Genomic DNA, 16343 nt, shown 5'->3' with positions numbered 1-16343 from the left:
GCTGCTGTCTCGGTATTGACGCCAGCACCGTCTCTCGCGTCGGGACGGGTGAATGTATAATGTTATGTATTGCGTTCCGCTCCCATTACAGGATCAGAATACTAATGGGAACACGGGGAATGGGAACAGGAGTCGATGCAATTTGAGAAACATCAAATACAAGAATATAAAACACCGATTTACGGGATTTCTTTTTATTATTTGGAATTCACAAAAGCAAACATATTACGGATTTCTGCTGACTTGACCTTTACTAAAGGGGAAAGCCACCTTTTGTATGAACTTTTAGGGGGCAGATCTGTAAAATATTGCCCCAGGGACTCCTGAAGGAAAGTTCAATATTTTCCACGTTAATCAATACTTTCTCGATTGTTTTAATGAGTTTTTAATGAGACATTTCTGTAGTCAGATGGTCTTAAAGTGTTTTTCCCAACCAAAATAAGTGGTGAATCCTTTGAATGTTAATGGTAAAGTATTGGGGGGGGCATTGTACCCCATCCAAGGGTCTCATTACCCCCATGTTGATGGTGAAGTATTGGGGGGTCATTATACCCCACCCAAGGGTCTCATTACCCCCATGTTGATGGTGAAGTATTGGGAGGTCATTATACCCCTACCCAAGGGTCTCATTACCCCCATGTTGATGGTGAAGTATTGGGAGGTCATTATACCCCTACCCAAGGGTCTCATTACCCCCATGTTGATGGTGAAGTATTGGGGGTCATTATACCCCACCCAAGCGTCTCATTACCCCCATGTTGATGGTGAAGTATTGGGAGGTCATTATACCCACCCAAGGGTCTCATTACCCCCATGTTGATGGTGAAGTATTTGGGGGTCATTATACCCCACCCAAGGGTCTCATTACCCCCATGTTGATGGTGAAGTATTGGGGGTCATTATACCGCACCCAAGGGTCTCATTACCCCCATGTTGATGGTGAAGTATTGGGAGGTCATTATACCCCTACCCAAGGGTCTCATTACCCCCATGTTGATGGTGAAGTATTGGGAGGTCATTATACCCCTACCCAAGGGTCTCATTACCCCCATGTTGATGGTGAAGTATTGGGGGTCATTATACCCCACCCAAGCGTCTCATTACCCCCATGTTGATGGTGAAGTATTGGGAGGTCATTATACCCCACCCAAGGGTCTCATTACCCCCATGTTGATGGTGAAGTATTTGGGGGTCATTATACCCCACCCAAGGGTCTCATTACCCCCATGTTGATGGTGAAGTATTGGGGGTCATTATACCCCACCCAAGGTTCTCATTACCCCCGTTGGTGTGTGTGTGTGTACACCCCAGACATATATAAAATAAATAAATGTATTTACGTCATTTAATAATGTATAGGAGATCCCACGATTTGTTGGAAGCAGATAGAAAAGGATCTCCAGTTCAGCAATGTGTTTCTCTAAAGGGGAACTCCGGCTTCCAAACCACAATATGTTAAAGAGCCCACACAACACAGAAGCCCCTAATATTCCTATCACTGTAATCTGTTCCTTCAAAAAGTACTATAAATACCATTTTTACATGCTGAAATCCAGCTGCAAAACAGTTCTTCTCTTTGTGCATCATTTGAAATCTTGGCAGGGGAGGAGGGACTAAAACACTGATGTTACAAACTTCCCCACAGCTTACAGACAGCATGCAGGAACTACATAACCCACAATGCATTGCACTGGGATGTTCCTTTCATTATTGACATCACGTGTGCAGCAGGGGATTGTGGGATTGGGAGGAGCCAGGCTGTTAAATTTTATGTGAGTCACAAAGTAGTCAGCCAGACCAGCAGGGGGCGGGGCTTAGGGAACTGTTCCAAACCAGATTATTACATGAAACATCATGGAAATGCTGCATATTTTTGTAACTGATTTATATTGCAAAGTTGCTTGAAATTTATGTTTCCTTTTCAAAAAGTTGTGTTTGGGTGGAGTTCCCCTTTAAGTTGGATCATCCATAAATAAAATGATGTTCTTTGTGCAGATCCTGATATATATCCGATGCTTTGTTGTTACAGGTATTCCAATTTGATCCTTAACTTGTTCTCGCTCATGGTTGACGCCAACATCCCGGACATTGCGTTAGAGCCAGATAAAACCGTTAAAAAGGTAAGAGAAATAATAATCCCAAACTGGGTACGACCATAATTCCGTTTGAACCCTGTGAGTTGGTTCTTGATTCAATCTCTCGCTCTCTACTGGAATCTTTCCCTCCCAACTGAAACATGCACTGGTAACCCCTATTCTGAAAAAACCCTCCCTTGATCCTTCCAATCCTACTAACCTCCGACCTATCTCTCTGCTCCCATTCATCTCCAAACTGCTTGAGCGCCTAGTATACAACCGACTGACGCTATTCCTCTCTGACAATAACCTCCTGGATCCCCTACAATCTGGTTTTAGACAACAACACTCCACCCGACTAACAAATGACCTCCTTTCGGCTAAAGCCAAAAAACACTACTCGCTACTGATACTTCTCGATCTCTCTGCTGCTTTTGACACTGTGGATCACCCTCTTCTCCTCCAGACTCTCCGCTCTCTTGGCCTTCGTGACACTGCCTTATCCTGGTTTTCATCTTATCTGTCAGATCGATCCTTCAGTGTCTCTTACAATGGGGAATCACCTTCTCCCTTGCCTCTTTCTGTCGGGGTTCCTCAAGGCTCTGTCCTGGGCCCCTTACTATTTTCTCTATATACCTCCTCACTTGGCAAATTAATCAGTTCTTTTGGCTTTCAGTACCACCTCTATGCTGACGATACTCAGATCTATCTTTCCTCTCCTGATCTCAACCCAGAGCTTCTCACTCGCGTCTCTTCCTGCCTGTCCGCTATCTCCACTTGGATGTCCCAACGTTCCCTTAAATTAACCCTCTCTAAAACTGAACTGGTTCTCTTTCCCCCATCCAACGCCCACATTGCTCCCGAGGTATCTATAACTGTTAACAATTCTACCATCACCCCATCTTCCCAGGCCCGGTGCCTTGGGGTTATCCTTGATTCTGCCCTGTCCTTCACCCCTCATATCCAATCACTCATCAAATCATGTCACTTTCACCTAAGAAATATCTCCAAAATCCGATCATTTATCACCCAAGATGCTGCCAAAATTCTTATTCACTCTCTTATAATATCTCGCCTGGACTACTGTAACTCCCTATTAATTGGCCTTCCCCTCCAAAGACTGTCCCCTCTCCAGTCCATAATGAATACTGCTGCCAGGCTCATACACCTCTCCAACCGCTCCTCCTCTGCCATGCCGCTCTGCCAATCCCCCTGCCGTGCCACTCTGCCAATCCCACTGCCGTGCCACTCTGCCAATCCCCCTGCCGTGCCACTCTGCCAATCCCACTGCCGCGCCACTCTGCCAATCCCTGCACTGGCTTCCCCTACCATCCAGGATAAAATACAAACTATTGACCCTCACATTTAAAGCAGCCCATAACTCTGCCCCACCCTACATCTCTGAACTCATCTCTAGATACCATCCAACCCGCTTGTTACGCTCCTCTACTGACCTGCTCCTCAACTCCTCTCTCATTCCCCCCTCACACGCTCGCATTCAAGACTTTGCAAGGGCTGCCCCCCTTCTCTGGAATTCGCTCCCACAAACTGTCAGACTTTCTCCCAATCTCTCTGCCTTCAAGAGATCTCTAAAAACACATTTATTCAGAGAAGCTTACCCTAATCTAGTTTAGCAACACCCTGTGCCCCCCCTCTCACAACTCTGGTCATGCCCATTCCCACACCTTGTGTCTCAACCCTTTCTCCTTGTAGATTGTAAGCTCTTTTGGGCAGGGCCCTCTTCACCTCTTTTATCGGTTATTGATTGCTTTATATGTTACTCTGTATGCCCAATGTATGAAACCCACTTATTGTACAGCGCTGCGGGATATGTTGGCGCTTTATAAATAAATGTTAATGTAATGATATTCAGACCAGAGCTCATTATGGTTGGAATAGTGGGGCCCCATATACCTGCATGACTGAGCCTTGATCCATTCAGAGCTGCTCTGATCTCCCCAAGCCCCAACCCCTGATCCACCAAAACCTGTACCTTTGGCACAATCTGGGCCTTCTGCTTCACCTGGGCCCCGGACAGGAGTCATTCCCCCTTAGCAGACTTAAGGTATGGAGATCCAAATTACGGAAAGATCCCTTATCCAGAATACCCTTGGTCCCGAGCATTCTGGATAACAGGTCCTATACCTGTACTAGAGCTTTAATTCTGTAGCAGTAGTAATAACAGGCAGGGACGGATGAAGTGCCCAGTAGACGATACAGTGAAGCTTTGGCGCCCCCGCCCTGCGGCGCTGCCCCCTGCTGTAGCAAAACCGGTGACAAGTCGTAAATCTTCAGGGCGTTTTTGGAAAGGCTGCGCAGTCACTGACCATGACCATCACATTAACAACCTGCCCGAATATCTCCTTTAGCGCTCGCGGCTTCCACTCGCGGCCTCTCCCCTCTGTGCTGCTTTTCTTTTCCATCTCTGCCTCCAAAGGGAGGTCACGACTATTAATAAAGCAGCGGGAGAGAAGGCTTTCACTTTGCTAAACAGATTATTAAAAGTCGGAACAGGCATATTTTAAATTACTGTGAGCACAACTGAGTAATCAAGGAAGAGAAGCCGCTTGGTGATTTGTTCGTAGCCCGACACCCCGTAATGTGCCGCCAGAATGGGGAGACACAGACAGAAGATAGAAAGGGCGCGTTTTACACAATTGTGCATTTTCAAATTTACTCTTAGTTTGTTATAGAATTCTCTATTCCTAGCAACTTCACAATTGGTTTTCATTTATTTATTTCTTATAGTTTTTGAATCATTTGCCTTTCTCTTTACCTCTTTCCAGCTTTCAAATGGGGGTCACCAACCCCGGAAGCCTCTGTGAGGCTACAACTTTATTAGCATTTGTTGTAACTGAACAATATTAAAAAAACACAAATAATAGAAAATGAAAACCAATTCCAAATTGTCTAGAATATACTAAAAGTTAATTTAAAGAGACCCCTTTATAGGGGCATTCAGCTATTATCAGGGTAATTTTTTTTCAAAAGGAGATACAGGTATGGGACCTGTTATCCAGAATGCTTGGGACCTGGGAATCTCCATACCTTATGTCTACTAATCAATTATTTAAACATTAAATAAACCCAATAGGATTGTTTTTCCTCCAATAAAGATTAAATATATTTTGGTTATGATCAAATACATGGAATTGTTAGATTATTATAGAGTCTAGAGGCAATGGCCTTTCCGTAATTTGGAGCATTTTGGGTAACATTTTTCCCGATAATGGACCACATTCCCACTCTGGGCCGCGGGCACATTCGGGTTGAGCTCTTCCACCTGGTCTTCCCACCTGAGACCTTATACTGATGGCTTCCAGCTTTATTGGCACGTGCCTGCCCTGCCCCATTTTTCAATATTAATTGAATGAATGCTAATAAAGGACCTACTTCCCCTTTAGCTCTTTGGATAGGTCACTACTGGATTTTACCCTTTAGTTTAAAATGTTCTCCTAAACCCTGGCACTGTGTAGCAGAACTCTGGATTAGGTATTGTTATATTGCTTGCAATTAGTGCAATCCGCCAAATGATTATGCGATTGTTCGTTGTCCACCCACCTTACATCTGGCAATTTATTGTCCAAAATCGGTCAGAAAATCGATCAGGCGGATTTGAAAATTTTCATCGTTAGCAATGAAATTTGCCCACTGTCTAATTGTTTCCAGGGACTGGGCCAATTGCCATCTTGGAGTCAGGAAGGAATATTTTCCCCTCTGGGGCAAATTAAAGAGGCTTCAGATGGGGTTTTTGCCTTCCTCTGGATCAACTAGCAGTTAGGCAGGTTATATATAGGCATTATGGTTGAACGTGATGGACGTATGTCTTTTTTCAACCTTACTTACTATGTTACTATGTTACAAGCAGGTAGTTTCCCAGCTTCAACTAGACAATATCGCTTGAAATGGTCTTTTTCGCTGATGGGTAAATCGTACTTTTAAACGATTGTTTCAAGATAAGCCTGGTCCTGTGATAACGAAAAGATCTTTTAAAATTATTAACATGTATGGCCGGCTTTATCCAATAGACACAAAAATCTAGAAATAAACGTAAAAATGTGTTGAGCCCCAGACACTTTTTGGGACACATTATAAAAGAAGTAGGTGGACACTCTTTATTGCATAGATAAATTAAAGGAGACAAATTAGATACATTGGAAAACCCTAACCCTGTAGGCAATTATAAATAATATCCGGTGCTGGTTTCCCTTTGGGCTAAACATTAACCCTATCTGTAACAATGGCCCCTTTATTGGGGTTCCCTATAGATCCTCTCAGTTCTCTGTCCCTGTTTCAAATAAAGGGTGGGCGTGTCCTAACGGTCCCTGCCAGAAGCACAGTAGGAGGGGATAGCCAATCACAGCCCTGCACTCACAGGAGCATAGACAGGCCTCAGTTCCCTATCAGGTCAGCCTAGCTGCTGATTGGTTCCTATCCTACAGTGCCGCTGCCCCCCTGCACATCCAGAGAATTCAGCCAGCAGGAAGTGGAACAGATGGGCGGGGCTAGTGGGGTTTTGGTGGAATTTCTCAATAAATCAGTCCAGACCACTACTTTTTTAAGCACATTCCTTCTATATCTAGAGGAGTATAATTCACAGGTACATTCTTAATTTTTATAGGATATGTCTCCTTTAAAGTATAAAAAATTATTTAGGAATTACATAAAAATGAAACACATTTTGTGCCTAGATATGGCCACATAGTCACTTAACAGTGCATTTTATGTTTAATGCTAATACATTATATAAATGGTTCCCTACTTTTCTGTACCAGTACCCCCACCCCCAATAGCTCCTTAACTGAGTGCCTGCTTAACTAGTCCCCTAATCTTTCTCAGATTCTTTCCTTAAGCATCTAAACACAACCCTGTCTGGTTAAAGGGCATGTGTATTTTGCCTTTTGAGCTTTGGGCACTGGAGGTGGGTCAGGGGGAAGCCATATGGACACGATATTGACAATGATATAGAGGGACTCTTGCCCTTTGGGCTGTAGGGTCGAACACTGTAGGACACTATCAGAGAGACAAGGGCTTTAGAAGGAGCCAGGGAGAAGTGTGCAAAGCCAAAAGATAAAGCTCTATTTTCACTTTAAACACCACTATACCTTATTGGCAGCCATAAATTTCACAGGCTTATTGATAAAGTGTCCTATTTTTCTTCTGGGTCTGTAACCTTGGTTATTAGTAATAGATTTTAGTCAGTTATAGGTGGTGAACACTGTACAAAGAGGATGGCTGCGTAAAGACCACTGTCCTTCAGAATAGCCCACCGCATCCCTCGGCACTGAGCCCCGCCGCTTCCCTCGGCACTGAGCCCCGCAGCATCCCTCGGCACTGAGCCCCGCCGCATCCCTCGGCACTGAGCCCCGCAGCATCCCTCGGCACTGAGCCCCGCAGCATCCCTCGGCACTGAGCCCCGCAGCATCCCTCGGCACTGAGCCCCGCAGCATCCCTCGGCACTGAGCCCCGCCGCTTCCCTCGGCACTGAGCCCCGCCGCTTCCCTCGGCACTGAGCCCCGCCGCTTCCCTCGGCACTGAGCCCCGCCGCTTCCCTCGGCACTGAGCCCCGCCGCATCCCTCGGCACTGAGCCCCGCCGCATCCCTCGGCACTGAGCCCCGCCGCATCCCTCGGCACTGAGCCCCGCCGCTTCCCTCAGTACTGAGCCTCGGCACTGAGCCCCGCCGCATCCCTCGGCACTGAGCCCCGCCGCATCCCTCGGCACTGAGCCCCGCCGCATCCCTCGGCACTGAGCCCCGCCGCATCCCTCGGCACTGAGCCCCGCCGCATCCCTCGGCACTGAGCCCCGCCGCATCCCTCGGCACTGAGCCCCGCCGCTTCCCTCGGCACTGAGCCCCGCCGCATCCCTCGGCACTGAGCCCCGCCGCATCCCTCAGTAAATATAAAGAAGCCATTCCTTTGGAGAAGGCAATGTTTAGGAGGAAATATATGTGTGTCCTCTCTTTGTCCTTGGAAGAATAAGTCCTGGCCGATTAATGTTCCGAACAATCTAAACATTGGTGACTTTCTCCCCTTATGACCCGCAGAAGCCCATATGTATTTAAATGATAAAATAAGCATTACTGGGCCATCAGAAAGTCATTTTATACGTGAAGTCTAAGCACGTATCGAGCACCTTTTTCTCTTCTGTATCTGGAAAAGCCTTTTGGTATTTGACCCGCAGTGCCATCGATTTCACACAAATCAATGTTGTAAGTTCACAAATCTGTAAGATCAATGACTCCTCCAACCTCTACTTCTGTGTGTTTGCGAGAATTGATTGGAGAAACTTGTGATGAGCATTTTTATCACGGGGACTTTGCCGGTTTTTGCACGTTATGCCGTTGTGTCATTAGTCATTTTTAAAAACCTTATCTATTCGTTGAACCATTGATTCCAGTCTTCAAAGAAAAACTCTGGGGGGTGTGAGGGGGCGAGTCCTGTTTTACAGAACATACATTCATTTAGCAAATGAAGGCACTTTACTATTTGCAATGAGTACATCAAAAATAAGAAGAGACACTTTAAAATGTTTTATTTCTCTCACTGGCCAAACAATGGATCGCAAAAGCGGCCAAAGCTGGGAACTGTCTTGAAAATGTAATGTAAAACCCAATGGAGAATAAAACTCCTGGAAATAAGAAAGTTTAATTGATTAATAAATTAAATGCCATTTCAGCATTTGGTCGATAGATTAAATGCATCATTTGTTCATATTCCTGTTGCCATGTCTAAGGTCTTTATAAAAATATATCACATAAACAGCTCCTATGTAAAACCCTGCTTCATCCAAATAAACCATTTTCATATAAATATACTTTTTTAGCAGTATGTGCCATTGGGTAATCCTAAATAGGAAACTGCCATTTTAAGTACTAAGGGCCGCCCACTGGGATCATAGGAGTCACAGTGCACACAAACAAGCCAAGGCACACATACATGCTAGGCCCCATCAGCCAATGAATGGGCAGAGTTCTGCCTTTTACTCCCACACTACTTCCTGTTACAGTTAGACCCATGGAGTGTAGAGAGCCCAGTAAGGCCCTAATTAGTGAGCAATTTCAATATAATCTTGATAGAGTAGGTCAATTTGCCAATGATTTCAGACCCTAAGGCATAGAGGCGGGGCAGACAATTACTTTCACTTTCCATTTAGCACTCACTTTCCCTGACCCTCCCCACCATTTAACTGTGTAGCCAGTGCATGGACATTGGCATCAGGTTCCCCCATTCTGGCATATAAACAAGATTTTGCGGTAATGCAATGCTTGCCTTAATAACAGTGTCCACACAATGGCGCCTGATTGCTTACCGTGATTGTGAATGCCAGGACTGAAGGAAACAATATTTATATAACTTATATAGTGTAAAAGAAGTTTATTTTGCTTGACAAACACAATAGAAAAAATTTGGAATTGTTTTTTAGGGTGACAGTTCCCCTTTAAGTAAAGTCCATATGATCCAGAGCAACCTGCAAAAAGATGTAAAAAGTGCACACGTTTCCAGAAAAATAAGAAATTAGCATTGCTACCTGACGGCTTTTTCTACCTTTCTAATAACCAGTCATTAGTAACACCTATCAAAATCACATCCTCATTCATTTCATTATTAGCACTTTTTAGCTAATCCAAAATGGTTCCCTTTGCAACCACTTTACCAATCTAAAGTGCTGCATAAATGTGCCGCTGTGACTTTATTAATTCTCAAGAAGGTTCTCTACTGAAGAAACCATATGTATCTCAACTAGGGATGCGCCGAACCCACTTTGTTGGGTTCGGCCGAACCCACCCTGACGGATTCTGCCAAATCCCGAACCAAATCAGAATCCTAATTAGCATATGCTAATTAGGATCGGAAGGGATCAAAACTAGCCACTTTTTAAAAATCTTCGTAATCCAAAATGGTCCCCTTTGCATCCACTTTACCAATCTAAAGTGCTGCATAAATGTGCCGCTGTGACTTTGATTCTCAAGAAGGTCCTCTACTGAAGAAACAATATGTATCTCAACTAGGGATGCACCGAACCCACCCTGACGGATTCTGCCGAGTGCAGCGAAAAATGTTATTCCCTGACCATTTAACCCTTTCCGAATGCTAATTAGCCTATGCTGATTTATACTAATTTGGATTTGGTTCGGCTGAATCCTTCCAAAAAAGCCTGGATTTGACCCGATTTCCGAATCTGGGATTCTGTGCATCCCCTAATCTCAACAGTTTCTCTATTTACTCCCCAGTTATGTCAAATATTGCATCATTTTGTTTGTATGTAAAAGCTCATTGAGCCTTTAGCCTTTCCCTAGTTCCTGGAAACACCTCTGCCCTAGTGTAATCAATAATATCTGATCCTGGTTATAACCGATATCATATCCTTGTCCTAGACCTTTGGGTTTGATCCAGGGATCTTCTATCCTAAACAAGATATGGTCAATAAATATGATTGTGTGTCAATGAACTGCTTCTCGGGGGGTTTGTTGTGGCATTAAAGCACAAAAAACTGTTTTATTGGCTAAATGATGTTGCCGAAAATGTATTAAATTCAACAAGGCTTTTCCCGTTCCAAATGGAATGATGTGTGTGTTCGGAGTCATTTAACAAGATAATACTAAGCCTTGCTGGGACATTAAATGTCTGGTTTCACGTTTGCCATTGATTTTTGTTCCCCCCACCCCCCCACCTTAAGCCTTAAATAAAAAATCCATATATATTCCAAGAAACTCAAATTAGCTAAAGATCAATTTGGATTGAACTGTAAAAATGAAATTGTGCTGTTGTCTAAGTTATGTCAATATTCATTTGAGCTATAATGTTGGCTTTCAAGTAAAAATGGAAATTGGTTGAGATCCAAGACTTTGCATCACGGCGTATCGTTATCCATATAATAAATAACTTTGCCCAAAGAAATGTTCCATATATTTAATAGGATTTTCCTTCACTCCGACAAATCTCCGGTATCAAACTTTTCTTCGAATTTCATTTACTGCATTGCCTACCAATAAAATGGTTACAAAATTCATTATTATTATTAAAAGACATACAAATAAGAACATTCAAGTCATTCAAGATTTGTATCTCAAGTATTGAATGTGTCTGTACACATTAAGACAGACAATCACAGGAAAAGAGAGCATAGAGAGAGAAGAAAGTGAAGTAGGAAGAAAGAGAAGGGAAGAGAAAGGGGGGGAAAAAGAAAAAAAATTTTTATGAAGAGCAAATAATATAAATTATTGGTTATAATTCCTGGGTATCCGCCTCAGTGAAGTTCTTCCATGAGTCCCATTTCTTATGGTGGTTACGTAGAGAGTTCTTAATCCTTGCGTTGTGATATTCAAGGGTTCGTGAGAAGTTGATAACGTTTTTTAGTTCTAGCATTGAGGGAATAAGATCGGGTTTCCATTTTTGAGCTAAAAAAAGCCTTGCTGCTTCTCATATGTGTACTACAAGGAGTTTGTGGGAGAATTTCAGAAAGTCCAAATCCAGATTCAGAAGAGTTATTGAAGGTGAGTGGTTCATCGGCTGCTTAATTACTCTGCTTGTTAAATCAAATACTTCTTGCCAATACTTTTGTATTTTAGTGCAGTCCCACCAGGTGTGCACAGGAGTCCCTTCCTGTCCACATTTTCTCCAGCACATTTTAGTGGCTGTTTGTGGGTAAATCTTATAAAGCCTTGAGGGTACCAGATACCATCTGAGCATGAGTTTGATACTGGTTTCCATTAGCCTGGCTGATTTTGAAGTAGCCGATATAATTGCAAAGGCTGTATTCCAGTCAATTGGATCAATTATGAGGTTCAAGTCTTATTTCCAGGCTGAGATGTGCGAGTCCATAGGAGAATCGGTGATATACTGTTAAATGCTTTTTAGTTAAGAGAGTGTATTGGATCTTTTTGGACCAATGGCACAGGGGGCCGTATTCTCAGCAGGGGCACAGGTTCTCTGATTGAAAGCCATCTGTCACCGCTAGCAACTCGGGATGCATCGAATCTGGGATTCGGTTCGGTATTCGGCCAAGATTCTGGCTTTTTCAGCAGGATTCGGCTAAATCCATGCCTCTGGCCAAACTGAATCTTTAACATCACGTGACTTTTTGTAAGGGATGCACGAACCCTCTATTCTAGGATCTGGCCAAATACTTTTCGAAAGATTCGGGCAAATAAGGGATTTAATCGGGCCTCTGTATTCGCCCAAATCTTTCGAAAAGTATTCAGGGTTTGGCCAGACCCTAAAATAGTGGGTCCGTTGCATCCTTTACTAGAAACAGGGGTACAGTATTTCATTCAAGAAATTATTTTTAGAATTTGCAGATTTTTGTTTGAATTCGTTTATTTTTTTATTGTTTTATCACCATAAGAATGTCGTAAAAATATACATGAACATGCACATAGGGAATTTACATTTTCTATTTTAATATTAGGTTATTCAATAAAGTAACTCCCCTTTTAATCAGTTATATTGCTGTAGCAACTTAAATTAACACAAAGGTCTGAATTTACAGAGCTTATAAAAATTTTTGAATTGTAAAGATAAATCTAAGGAGGAAATTTTTCAAACTTTAGTAAATAAAGAATTTGTGGCTGGATATCCCTCACCATATCTCACAAATCTTCGTCATTGCAAACGCATTTGTAAGATTTGTGGGACTTTTCCATTGTCTTTAATGATTAGGAATTTTGAGTTGAAACGTACTTTGATTTCATTGATTTTTGATTGGATACCAGCAAACTAGCTAACAATTAATTTTTTTTTGTCGAAAAACACTGCAACCATATTTGGGAGAAAAATCAGTCTTATTTTTTTTTTTTTTTTGCCATGAAAACTTAATTAAATAGCTTATAAACATGATAAAACCCAAGACAATCTGGTCGTTACCTTTTTTTTTTCTTTAAGATCAAAATTTTTTTATTTTTTTTTTCAATTTTTAGAGTTCCATAAAATAATAGTAAAATAATTGTATTAAAGGAGAGGGAAAGTCATTTTGGTATTTTACTGACAATAGATTCGCCGAATTAGTGCCACCTAGAATGCTCTATTTATTCAGCAGAAAGCTTTACTATACCTGAGTAAAGAGCCCTAGAAGCTCCCTCTGTTTGTTTAAGATAGCAGCTGCCATTTTAGCTTGGTCTCAGTAGCTTCCTGCTGCAGGTATAGCCATTGGTAGCTCAGATCACACATTCCTAAGGGACGGGGTGGTGAGTTCTTATGCATTCTTATGGAAGGGGGAGAGAGGAGAGAACTGAGCAGACTCAAGCCTCAAAACTGAAGGAGCCCTATCAGAGAGGAAGTCTGATACCTAAGAACATGTTTACAAAAAAGGAGACAAGAAATCCTGTGTTTCTTTTGATAGAGGACTCAGCGTTTCTGTGAGTGCTTATGGCTGTATTTACATAGACCTTTCTGATAAAGCTTACTGAGTTTTTACCTTTCCTTCTTCTTAAAAATAAATGAAAAAGTTTTATGTGCAGACTACACAGTTCTGATTTAGGCTTTACCATTGCATATATAATGTAAAGGATTGATGGCTTTATTATTCCCTGGATATAAGATCATCAAATTAAACATTCTCAATTTTTATCATTTCCAGTTTGCTGAAGCGGCCAAGGGAAAGCCTAGAGCTAATGCTCCTTATCTTAAGTAATTACACGACTTCTGAACACTCAAGGCATTGCTATATATTTTTTTTTTGTCATAATGGCCTAATTGTGTCCAGTCTTTTGTTTGAATTTAAACTGGATTTAATTAGCTCTGATACCCAATTAATTACATGAGCGAATCTTTATCTGTAGTCATAAGATATTTCTGAAAAACATGTAAAAATAAGTAAAACTTTTGTATTTACTAGTATGAACACTTTCATAATAGCACAGCAAATGACTGATATTAAAGGGAAACTAAACCCCCAGAATGAATACGTAACCAACAGACAGTTTATATTATGTTAAGTGACCTATTAAAAAATCTCCCCAAACTGGAATATATATATCAGTAAATATTGCCCTTTTACATCCTTTCCCTTGAGCCGCCATTTAGTGATGGGCTGTGTGCTCCCTCAGAGATCATCTGACAGGAAGTGATGCAGCTCTAACTGTAACAGGAAGTAGTGTGGGAGCAAAAGGCAGAACTCTGCCCATTCATTGGCTGATGGGGCCTAGCATGTATGTGTGCCTTGGCTTGTTTGTGTGCACTGTGACTCCTATGATCCCAGGGGGCGGCCCTTAGTACTTAAAATGGCAGTTTCCTATTTAGGATTACCCAATGGCACATACTGCTAAAGTATATTTTTATATGAAAATGGTTTATTTAGATGAAGCAGGGTTTTACATATGAGCATAAATCAAAATAATGATGTTATACAGTGAAGTGTACAGAGCCTTTGAGCAGACTCAGGGGCATAAAATCCCTTCAGGGGACCACATCCAACCCGTGGGCCTCCAGTTGGACAGCCCTGTCCTATATGATTTGATAGTGCTTCTTTTTTGGAATTAGTTTGCCTGCAACAATCAACACCTGCCATTCATGGTACTCTCCTCGATTTTTAAGACTAACTTAATAGCTTTTCCAAATATCCACATTTGGTAAAAAATCAATATGGTGACCCTGACAGTGTTGGAAGTTTCTGCTAAAGGCAAGCAACCAAAATATTTAATTAGGTGTTGGATTATATTCAATGTAACATAGAGGAACTGCAGTTTTACACTTATCCTTTGGACAAGTTGCTGCTTCTGGAGCCATAACTCTACAGAAAAGTTGTAGAGAACCCATACCCAAAAGGTAGATTCTGATGTACCGACTGATCGGTAGAGTTTAGGTGGTGACCAGTAGCTCGTACTGAACTAGGACATTCCTAGAGGACCATGTGTAATTCATTAGGTAGATATTGATGGAAATAATCTCCCAAAAGTTCCCCCACATCTCTAAAGTCACATCATCAGTAGGGTGTGGGGAACGTATAAATCTAATGGTTGTCTCCTACCGAATAAATTCTCTGAAGTGAAGGCAATGGGCTCAGGTGCTCATTTGGAGCCCATATGCTGTTTGGCTTCTGATCATTCTGAAATATGGGGAGACTTAGGGGCACTATTGAGAGAACTGAAGGTATGCCTGCAGCTTGAGATTAACGCTTTATTAGCCTTTCCTTCTCCTTTAAAGGCAAGCAACCAAAACCTTTCATAGGTGTTGAATTATATTCAATGTAACATAGAGGAACTGCAGTTTTAGGCTTATCCCTTGATCAAGTTGCGGTTCTGGAGCCATAACTCTACAGAAATGTTGTAGAGAACCCATACCCTAAAGGTAGATCCTGATGTACCGATTGATTGGTAGAGGTGGTGACGAGTAGCTCGTACTGAACTAGGAAACTCCTAGAGGACCATGTGTAATTCATTAGGTAGATATTGATGGAAATAGTCTCCCAGAAGTTCCCCCACATCTCTAAAGCCACGTCATCAGTAGGGTAGGGGGAACTTATAAATCTAATGGTTGTCTCCTACCCAATAAATTCTGTGAAGCGAAGGCAATGGGCTCAGGCTCATTTGGAGCCCATATGCTAATGATAATTTCAAGTAATTTTTATTTATAGGCAGTTCCTCATGCCCTTGAATGATAATCTCCAGATGTCTACTGTTATATAACACAACTGGAAGTATGTGCTTCTTGGTTTTTTTTTATTTTTTTTTTTCCTATCGTCCCAACCAGTCAGGTTTATGCAGTATTGGAGAATACGATTTGAATACATATGAGCTTACATATGGTTTATTGTGCTCTGAGAGTGTCCCTGTAGGTTCTATGCAGATAAACTGTGCTTTTGTGTTGTTAAGTGCTCACATGTGTATTGGTGTGTGTGCTACATACGCCATTCAGCGCCGCCGCGATCCATCCGCCGATGCCAAGTCTGCCTCATTTAGATGCTGGTTAAGGTTCTCTCAGGCTGTTTATCATGTTTATATGGTTATTACTGCTCTCTAAGGATAACCCTGGAGATCGTATGTTTTTATTTGTCTTACGTGTAGCGTGTTTTATTTTATATCTACATTTTGGAATAATAACTATTGAGAGCCCCTAAAACACAAGTGGGTGTCCGTATGGAAGAAGAAAAAAGAATGAGGCATCGGAGCCATATCCATTAAAGGAACAGTGACGCCAAAAAATAAAAAGCATGAAAGAAGTTCCTGGGGGTGCAAATAATTGCTATAATTGGCCCCTTTGTGGACTGGCAGCCTATAGAAGGCTCTGCTTGGCTTTACACTGGGTTTTTATGCAATCAACACTTGCCCCAA

The 16343-nt window shown here is 42.2% G+C and overlaps 1 protein-coding gene across 1 annotated transcript in view; it reads left to right on the top strand.

The window, feature by feature from the left end:
• pik3c3 (phosphatidylinositol 3-kinase catalytic subunit type 3) overlaps window positions 1-16343 on the top strand; it is a 129401-nt gene that overhangs the window by 81708 nt on the left and 31350 nt on the right. Inside the window, exon 23 of the mRNA XM_031894940.1 lies at window positions 2030-2120. Within this exon, the coding sequence (XP_031750800.1) occupies window positions 2030-2120 (91 nt within the window). The remainder of the gene's footprint in view (window positions 1-2029; window positions 2121-16343) is intronic.

Source organism: Xenopus tropicalis, chromosome 1 (genome assembly GCF_000004195.4).
Source record: "Xenopus tropicalis strain Nigerian chromosome 1, UCB_Xtro_10.0, whole genome shotgun sequence".
In the NCBI taxonomy this organism is placed as follows: Eukaryota; Metazoa; Chordata; class Amphibia; order Anura; family Pipidae; genus Xenopus; species Xenopus tropicalis.
Note: the sequence above shows the minus strand (reverse complement) of the source record. Positions and strands in the feature narration are given on the sequence as shown.